Below are 9,698 nucleotides of genomic sequence, written 5' to 3'. Positions count from 1 at the left end.
TAACTCGATGTCAACTATTTATTAGATGTTACACTGAAACAACAGCAAAAAAAAAAGAAAGAAAGAAATGTAAACAACATTTCTGGAAACAGTCATAACTAAGCAACCACAAGTGAACACTTAACTACTGTTACTGGTATTTAGACAAAGTGTAACTGTTTAATATGTGCACCATTACTCATTTTCAGTGACTTCCAGAGTAATGAAAACAAACAAAAAAAACAAAAACAAACGACTACTATTCGCAAAAAGTAGGTGATATCACAGTTCAATTAGTATTCATGAGGGTTTTTTTCTTCACAGCAGAGGGTCAAAGTCATAACATCAATCTCCATAAAGTGATAATTAGGTGTCAGCATATAGCGGTGGGGGAGGAAGAAGTTCCAGCTCTGTGAAGTCAACTTCTTGTTCACTGTCAAGAAGAACACAGGGCATTACAACAGTTTATGAGAAAGGGTTAGGTAAGATGTTTTTTTCTAAGTATTACAGTACATGCTTCTATGGGTACTCAGTTTAATGTTTGTCATAATAACAAAGTTAGGCTTTCTGATCAGAAGGAAACAGGAGACACTTACGGATATGGAGGCTCCTCAACCGCACTCAAGAAGTCTAGATAAAGACGAACAGATACAAGTGTCACATCAGCTTTGAACAACCAGCAACGCAAAATAACTAACAGCAGCATGACTCCAGGTCATTTAAAGCAGATAAAGGTTTCTCAAGTTATTTTCCATTAGGGAAAAAGTCTCCCGTGTTTAGCTTCACCATTAGAATCAGAAACTTTATTGTCATTGTCATGAGAACAACGAAATTAAGAATGGTCCCCGATCATTGCATCATCCCTAGCAATATCAAAATATAAATAAAACAATAAAATTCAATAAATAAAATAGATAGAATACTTAAAATACTAATAAGATATAACAGTAAAACATTCACATACATTCCCACACACATGCTTCAGACCGTGCATAGATTAACACAAGAGTGGCGTGATGGACATTTTTTTGTAGTATTCAGATGTGTTATTGCAGTTGGATAACAGCTGTGTTTGAGTCTATTAGTCCTTGCTCTGATTGCCCTGTACCGTCTGCCTGAGGGCAACAGTTCGAACAGGGAGTGGCCAGGATGTGAGGTGTCTTTTATGATGTTTTGGGCCTTTTTAAAACAGTGGGCGTTGTGTAGAACTTCCAGTGTGGGGAGAGGGCAGCCAGTGATCTTTTGGGCGGTGTTAATGATCCCTTGGAGTGCTTTCCTCTGAGCCCCTGTGCAGCTAGTGTACCAGATGCATATGCATATTATCAGTGAGGGCGACATGTGGTGACAACAGTGGAGCCATGGCAGAGAATGGGAGGGGAAAAACAAAAACAACACACCACTTACTCTGAGGTTCATGGCTAAACAGGACACAAGAAGAGGAAAGAACAGTGCTGTTGAATATAAAGACAAGCAGCTAGAAACATGACAAGTTTGCATAAATAGTGTCTGAGGTTAAAGGTTACAAAAATAAAACCTTGTAAACTTTGCTCCATCATCATCATCATCATCATGGACATCACCAAGTTCATCTTTGGTGTGGTGAAAGAAGACTGCCAACTTCTGCAGGGCTTCATGCTTAATTCTGAAGAGCAGAAGTAATGTTGCAAAATTAGTTGTTTTATTTTGTCCAGCTTCCAAATTCTTCCACGGAAACAAGACTGTGCAGGGTGAGTAGAACCCAACACAACACCTCCCTGAAGCAGAGCTTTTTATTAAAGGCTACTTTTTGTACTTCCTGGAACAGAAGACAAAACGTTTTATCAAATTTGTATTGGCCTGAGGTTTCAAAGTAAAAGCCTGGTTATAAAAGGCTCAAAAAGCTTCCTTCAGCTAAGGTAAAAGCCTTCAAGGCAATGCTATCAAAGTCAATTTTTGTAATTTAGTTTTAGGCTTAACCTAAACTCAGTGTTCCATAAAAAAGAAGAAAACTTATGTTACAAATCCACAGTTTAAAAAAAACAAAAAACAAACAAAAATTAATAGTGGCGATCCTTTGTGTATTAGTAAGATGTTGATAAGTAGGTTAAATAAAACAGCAAGCGTTGGTTATTTAACCATTTCTGCCACTTAGGATTTAAAATATCCCAATATTTTGGACTTCAAGCTTTGCTCACTTAGACAATCAGCAGCTTTTCTCTCTTCTGATTAATTGTTTCGCTTAAATTTCAAGTAAATTGGCCAATATTTTACCAGCTGGCGCCCTCCCTTTGTCGGATGTGATTACAAATTGAATAGCTTTTAGATTTATACAGTTGCTCGCACAAAAGAATAAACTGGAATACCTCACAGATGATTATAATTGGAGTTTTTAATCATTTTGTAAAAGAAAATGATGCCAATCAAGAAAAATCATACACAAGTAACAGGTTAACAAAAAGAGAACCCAGCAGTTAGCCGGTTTCTCGGTTTGGTGATTCGCCTTTCTCGGGCAGACTGTTAATCAGCTAAGATTTTTAAGTTTATCATCCAGTGTGGCAATGATAGTCTTTAGTCGCTCCTGTAATCAGTGGAGGTCTCTAGAAACACTCCCTGTATCGCTACAGCTTCAAGGACCTTGTAAAATGTGTCCCAATATTGTTTTTGCTCCTCTTCCACCTTTAATATTTACCTGCTCATTAACACAGTAAGTGATCATAAATTAGTCCACAACACAGTATATATACCCTTGCTAAGAAGCAGTGCAGTAATGTTTATGAAGGGTTTGAAAGGGAAATAATGCGTCTGCTCTGACATCCGTGTTTGAGACTTACTGCGAGTGCAGGTCATCCAAGTTGGCGTCATTCGGTGTGTTCTGGGCACCAGCATGAACACATGCTGACAAAGTGAACAAATGAAGGGCAGAGGTGTAAGCGGAAGGGCGAGACAGAAACGGGGTTAGTTAAAATGCAGACTGAAGAGGAAGGAAGTAAGAAAAACATATGGTAAAAGTGCACATCAAAGCCCTGCTGCAGTCTGCCATTGCATAAAACAACCAGAGTTCCCTTTAAACAGGAGAGGGTGGGGGTGTGGGTAGGCATCTTCTGTTGGCCCATTTCAACTTCAAAAAGACGGGACATAAAAATGTACTCACACATCTCGGGCACTGAAGCCGTCTGCTGAGAAAAGCTGCTACCCAAATTGAAGAGAAAGAATATTTAATGTTCATTTGTCATTTTTAGAAGTGACACTGATCAAAAAGCTGCTTTGAATAAATGCCAAACATCTTACTGGCTCTCACTGAATGGTGAGAGGGTCTCATCTTCATAGGCCCACTCCTCGCTGTCATCTGTGACTGTGTGAAGAAGGAAAAAGGAATAAAACAAACAATGAAGCCTGACAAGCATGCTAATGAAAGCCCATGAATTCCATCAGTATCATAAAATAACACCCGGCCGTAAAGCAGATGACAGCAGTTAAGTGATGCTGGCTGGGATCCAGCCTCAGTGCAGCAGCACTCAGTCATACAGAGCCTCCTGAAACTTACAACTGCTTGTTAGAAAAGGCTGGTTTGAGGATCTGAAAAACAAAGAAAAAAGTGAATCATGGCACTGTTTTGTTTTGTTTTTAATTGAGAAACTAAAAATTTGATCAGTGTGCTACCCAGTACCTGCTTCCAATACTTATGTTATCTCCCTCCACGTTGCCTCCTCGCCCTGCTGCTTGAGCCTTCTTGCCGAGTTCCAGCATCTCCTTGATATTTAGCTCCACATTCATCACTGAAATATAACCATCTGCAAGGAGAGAGCAGCAAAGTAATGACACCAAATGTGGAAACACTCCTGTTGTATCAACATCTGTTGTATCCATGCTATGTTTTTAAAGTCCAGATGCTATTAAGCCATTCTTATTTCACACTTACAAATAACACAAAAGTGAACTCACACTTGTTGTTGGCGTCTCGGGCCAACCATTTGCCTTTGGGGCAGTTGGTGGTGCGGATAATGCTGACCGTGTCCCCGCTCTTCACAGGCAGATCATTCTTGCGGACTTTACTGGCCACCATCACCTTGGCATGGTACATCGGCTCTTCGTCCCCCGTCACCTACGAGGTCACGTAAAAGACTGTATGTAAACAATGATGTTAGAGTTTTAAGGTTCAATATTAACATTTTGACCACTGCCCTGTCTTTTTTCTTTTTGGGTGGACGGAGGCTGGAGTGCCAATTAATCTGCTAATGTTTGCAAGCTTGGAGAGCAAGCTGCATTCATAAACCCTGCGGCTGCAACACACACACACACACACACTATTGCTAAGATTACAAAGCACTTACTCATCGGCTTCAGCTGTCGGTGTCTGAACACCTGTAAAATCGACTTAGCCACTCAGAGTTGTTATGAGCAAGTGAACTATCCACAGCAGTGAAAACTGTTTTTTCTACCAGGTTGTAAACAAGCTTTTTAATGCTGTAAAGTTGGACATTTTAACACGAGACTATGGGGATTCCTACAGGTACTGGAGTTTTTAACACTTTCTGCATTGGTTTCATTTTCAGAAGCTGTCCTTGGATGTCACACACTCACAGGCTGGCAAACTGAAAACAAATATTTGTTTTGTTGTATTCATAAAGACTTGAAATTAGACTTCTAGTTAGTGAAATTGATCACATCAGGAACACATTTACTGAGGTTATACATGAAAGGATTTTTTATTTTTATTTCCAGAAAACACAGGTGTCACCCTCTGCTGGCTATTAGAAAGAAAGGTATATGGTACTTTTTCAGACCCTAAAGCCACATCCATCTGTTATACATTATAGGAGTCACATCTTAGCAATGAGCTGCACTGTCTTACAAATACCTAAGCAGCAAAAAAAGTAAAGCACAAAAATGTTTTACATCTCTGAAGAGATGCTGCACTGATTCTATGTTTGAAGTTTTATTAAAAAAAAAAAAACCCTAAAAATTCAGGAAGTAACATTTCCCAACTGTGACTTAGAAAAGCTGAATAAACAGTAACCAAAGGAAACTAAAATCAAAAGTCATCATCTCAAAACAAATCACCCCCTTACTTTGAACTTCTTTTTCATTTCATTTTCCTTCTTCTCCCTCTCTTTTTGCTCCTTTTTTTCCTTTTCCAATCGTTGTTTCTCCCGCTTCTTCTGTTCTTTATGGTCGGCGGGGTTGGGAGTGTTCATCATGCTAAGAAAAATGTGAAAAAAGGGATTTGAGTAGCTTGTTTTTTTAAATCACATGTTAAGTAAAAAGATTTACATGTTTGACATACCTGTGCATATGATTATGTGCCAAATGTTCACCCGATACACAAACCCTGCAGTTTGATAACCATAGGAAGGGAATGGATGTCACAGTGTCAATAACAGAACAAAGGTATTATGTTTACGAGAAGGGAAGGAGGGAATGAAAGATGGGAAAAAAGAAAAAGCATACCATGGATTCTTTTGCCTTTTAACACATGACTCCTTTTGAGAAAAAACCCAAAAAAGACAACACTAGATACAAAAATACACAGTAAAATACACTTTTTAAAGTTGCTAAGATGATTATATACTCCGATTTAAAAATGAGTTACCTTTGGCTGGTGGTCCACGTATGGATCTGTAAAAAGCAAAAGCAAACAGTGATTATAAATGAGAACAAATATCTGCAAATGGTTTTATTTTAAGAATAAAATGTGTGTGAAGTACTTACTCTTCAGTCCGCCTTTTCTTTTGGTGGAGTTTTGGCTCAAAGTGAATTTGTTCATATTCTCAACATCTTCATATATGTTAGTATACGTTTCATAGTAACTGTCCTGTTGATGTCCACTGTAAGGGGAAAGTATAAACAGCACACTGTTATATGAAGAAGGAAAAAAAAACTGATTCCAGTTACTATAAAACTTACCATGAGTGGCTACTGAGCTCTCTTTCCTCTGGGAAAGACTGACACTCAGCAACTCCCACATCAGTTTCATCAGACGGAGATTTAGGAAAAGAATCGACAAGCACCTCTTTGCTCTGGGACCTCTGCTGTGGTATAGCAGGCTCTGGGAACTCCAACAAGTTTATTGGTTCAGAGAAGCTGGCTGGATCAAGGGGTATTATGTTTTCACTTCCAAGGTTCAGATCTTGGATGATGGAGCTCACACGAGGCCCCACAGGATCGTGCGCTGACAAGTCAGCTTGTGGATGCTCAGCGTCGACAGCTGTGTGAGGGTTAGCGCCGACTAAGTCTAAGGCCTCCAGTTCTAGTGCAGCAACATCAACACCTCCACTTTCTGCTGTTTCCATCTCTGTATTTTCAAAGTCTGGAAACTCTGGGGCATCCAGCAGAGGGTTGGAGACGGGTGGGTGCTCAGACTCTGCTTGGCTAACGTTTGGTGACACCACTATAATAAGAAAGTAAAAGCAGTATTTGAACAGATGTTAGGCCTCACCACAAAAAGAGGAATAATATGAACTGCAGAGAGGATAATGCTAAGTCACTGATGACTAAGCACATGAACTGTGGCCACAGAACTGAAGATGCAAAAAGAGGAAAAAGAAGAAGAAATGAAACATTAATCTCTATAAACAGACTGATAGCCTTTTCCAACATGCATCTGTTTAACCTGAGATGTTATTAGGAGTACTGCTAATAAATAATCATTCTAACTGACGCTATATAGACAGCAGCTGATGTTAAAACCTAAAATAAAATAAAACCTACATTTTCCTATTTTTCCAACATTAATCAGGTTTTTCTTAAGATCAAGAAACCTTTTGTTGTCAACTATGTTTTCTAATATGACTGATCGCAGCCCAAGTAATTTGTCAGATTATTCTGACACCTAATGCGCAGTTTGAGATGCAGGTAAACTGTCTATGTGACAGCAAGAGAGGACAGAATTTGCTAAAACGCATCAGCTAACCTTCGCTGACATTTTCTAATAGGTTTTTAACGCAAATCTATTCTCTGCTATTGCTCCCAGTGGCCATGTCTGTAGACTTCGTGAGACTCTCATACCAGTAAACAGAGGCGCATGGTAATAGCTGAGATCTACTAATGGAGGTCTGAGGGGCTTTGCTGGCACTGGCCCCAGTGTTCTCAGATCAGGCAGAGGCTTCTTTAGTGGGACACATGGTGGATGAAGTTCAACAGTCTTCACTGGCATATTTTCAGATTTCTCTCTGCCAAGCTGCTTATCCAGTGCCGATTCTTGAGGGGGAAAAGCATTAAATATGAAGAGTATTAGCAATGTATATAAAAATTTATGTTATAACATTAACACACATGATGAAACTGCAGATTTTGACATTTGTCACTCTGCATATAGCTTACTGCATAAAGCGTTGTTGGTTTTGAAGAAAGGCCGGGCTGAGATACAAGCCAGATGTGAAAGACACACTGGTGGGGGGGTGGGCAGATCAGCGGTCCTCGGTGGTGGAGTAAACTCCTTGCCTGTGTTGTCAGGGGAATGCAAGCTCTTGGGTTTGGAAGAGATCAACATGTTTCGGCGTGAGAATTTCTTCTTGGCCCTCTCCAAAGTGCTCATAATTTTATTGTCAGAATCGACTGTGGTCTCTGCTGAAGGAGGGGTGACTGGGACATCTGGACTGGAGAGGGGGTATTCACTGTTTGATTGGTCACTTTGGAGTGAAGCCCCATCCTCTGTGGTTTGTTTTTCCACTGATGGCAACTCACCAGGAGCGCTACACGGTCTGGTGGTCAAATCACCATATGTGGGCTCATCTCCGCTTTCCGCACTGACCTTTGATGCTTTGACTGATTTGAATGGAAGCAGCAAAGCCTTCTTCTTGACTTTAGTTTGTGGCAAGGCTTCCTTCCCCAACTCTGGTTCGGGTTTGTACTCTCTCCTGAATGGTGTTTCTGTCTTCTGATCTTTTGCGGGCAGGACAGGAAGCACCAGCGGCATGTATCGAGAATGCCTTGCTGTGCCGTCTCCATTAGTAAGCTGAGATGACAGGGAGGTCCGCTGAGGTTGCAGCGGAAAGGAAATCGGCCTCTTGCCTCCAGACAGTCGCAGTGCATCTCTGAAAATGACACGAGGAAGCGCTGGTGTCTTGTTTTCTGCAGGAGTATTAATACTGCTAACCACAGTGCAGTGACCTCCAGGTGGAAGAATCTGTTTGGGTTTTTCAGCAACAGCTGGACGGCTGGTTTTGGATTGAGCCAGGAGAGCCTCTTCCTGAAATTTGGCCCTCAGTGCTTTGAAGTTGATTGGTCCCTCCTAAATAAAAAATAAAATAAAATAAAAAAAATAAAATAAAAAAAACGTAAGTAAAAGAAAGCACAGAAGTATAAGGGATGTTATATGGTCATTTTAACTCTTTTCCCTCATAAAGACAAGGTTTGATGCCCTCCTCTGAACCCTTAATGACGAGCGCTGACACCTCAGTATATATCTATAAAGACGTGGTGTGACAAACATTAGAAGAGTTTGTCGTTTTCCAAGGAAAGCTACATGGGCAGAGACCACCCTCACTAACCTCTGGTACAAACCCAGTCATTGTTTCTATAAGCAGGCCCGAAATATGACAGAAACTGCTCAGTTTAGAGAAAAAAAAAAAAAGCTTCAAGGGTTGCTGCTGCTCGGCATTCAAGGGGTAAAGAGATAAGCCTGCAAAAATTACAAAAGACGTCTTTTCCTCATTTACTCCCCTGAAAGTGATACAGAAATAATTTGCGTTCCATCTGTCCAACAAAATTGCTATAATTCAACAGGTAATGTTTGCATATGCTGAGAAACAGGAATGAAAATAAACTTTCTAAGTTTCCAATCCTACCTTACCTACCAATCATACAAATGACACGTGAAGGTACCTTTTTTTGGTACTTTAGAACTATTTTTCTAACTGCAGAGTTTAAAGTAGTAATCCGCTCACCTAAATTTAATGTCTCTGCTTTAAGCTTTCTTTCTTTTCCCCGAAAAAACAAAACTACACCCTTTTGGTAATTGCGAGGCTTTTTTTTCCACAAGTCGCTGGTCATTTAAAACCCAAGTGTTTGTTGGTTAATTAAGATGCTACTGAACAGATTAAGCCTTCATATATTGTTTTAATCAATAATAGATGTAGAAAATTTAAGACATCCATGTTTCTCAAAAGCGATCAAAAGGGAAAACTGCTATCACTGTGAGCACCGAAACGACTTTCATATATTTAACTGGGTTGGTCGTAAAAATGATGATTTTATTTCAAAAGTATTTTTTTCCCCGTTCTATCAGTTAAGTAAGCCATACTCGTGTGTTAGAAAGAGTAAAGCAGCAGCAGAAGCACATTAGCAGACAGAAAAGCAATACAAGTAAATTAGCTTTCTATTTAACTGCCCTTTAGCTAATTAAACCTGCTATAAAAGCCTTGTAACTTTACCTCTTCCATTGTAGCTTCTGTCTGTCATCGCTGTTAAGGACCGAGCATTTGAAAGACGGTTTCAATTTTAATACCGAGACGCTGTTTACTTTATTTTTTTTAAACAGCGACCTAACAGCTCTGGTTAATCACGGTGAAGGCTAAAACAAACAATTTGAAAGAGCCGCTGAATGACGCACCTGCGTGCTGCACTCGACCTACGTGCGCGTTCACGTTTCCTCGATCAACGAATCAGGAGCGTCGAAGGCGCAACGTGCGTGGATAGGGATTTATTTTGATAACGATAACTAATTTTCCACTTACAGTTTTTAATTTTAACGCATCTTCTTTTGTCCATATCAACCTCTCACCTCTCCAAGAAGATTCATG

General features: G+C 39.9%; 1 protein-coding gene across 7 annotated transcripts; it reads right to left on the bottom strand.

Moving 5' to 3' along the window:
• Window positions 1-4: 4 nt before the first annotated feature.
• On the bottom strand, window positions 5-9,660 carry LOC113010854 (uncharacterized). Of its 7 annotated transcripts, none has more exons than XM_026150080.1 (19): window positions 9,330-9,660; window positions 7,279-8,188; window positions 6,964-7,155; window positions 5,863-6,346; window positions 5,668-5,783; window positions 5,549-5,574; window positions 5,407-5,468; window positions 5,243-5,287; window positions 5,028-5,157; window positions 3,901-4,060; window positions 3,626-3,749; window positions 3,503-3,534; window positions 3,247-3,310; window positions 3,110-3,144; window positions 2,790-2,853; window positions 1,514-1,621; window positions 1,384-1,430; window positions 576-609; window positions 5-412 (listed from the first exon to the last, which is right to left on the bottom strand). In XM_026150080.1, exons 1-19 carry the CDS (start codon window positions 9,336-9,338, stop codon window positions 346-348), a joined length of 2,709 nt encoding a protein of 902 aa, XP_026005865.1. In that variant the 5' UTR covers window positions 9,339-9,660; the 3' UTR covers window positions 5-345. The 7 variants fall into 7 exon arrangements, with proteins under 7 accessions (XP_026005865.1, XP_026005864.1, XP_026005867.1 ...); XM_026150079.1 differs by having other exon boundaries at window positions 3,110-3,147; window positions 9,330-9,565; XM_026150082.1 differs by having other exon boundaries at window positions 1,384-1,397; window positions 3,110-3,147; window positions 9,330-9,563.
• Between the last annotated feature and the right edge of the window lie 38 nt (window positions 9,661-9,698).

Source organism: Astatotilapia calliptera, chromosome 18 (genome assembly GCF_900246225.1).
Source record: "Astatotilapia calliptera chromosome 18, fAstCal1.2, whole genome shotgun sequence".
Lineage (NCBI taxonomy): Eukaryota > Metazoa > Chordata > Actinopteri > Cichliformes > Cichlidae > Astatotilapia > Astatotilapia calliptera.
The sequence above is the reverse complement of the archived record's forward strand: the minus strand, read 5'-3'. Positions and strand labels throughout refer to the sequence as shown.

Bases quoted from the DNA above. Each gene is read 5' to 3' on its own strand.
- LOC113010854 (XM_026150079.1), bottom strand. The intron at 4,061-5,027 runs GTAAGGGGGTGA...GTGACCTCGTAG, and splicing joins AAATGAAAAAGAAGTTCAAA to GTGACGGGGGACGAAGAGCC. The intron at 1,431-1,513 runs GTTTTATTTTTG...TATATTCAACAG, and splicing joins GATGGAGCAAAGTTTACAAG to CACTGTTCTTTCCTCTTCTT.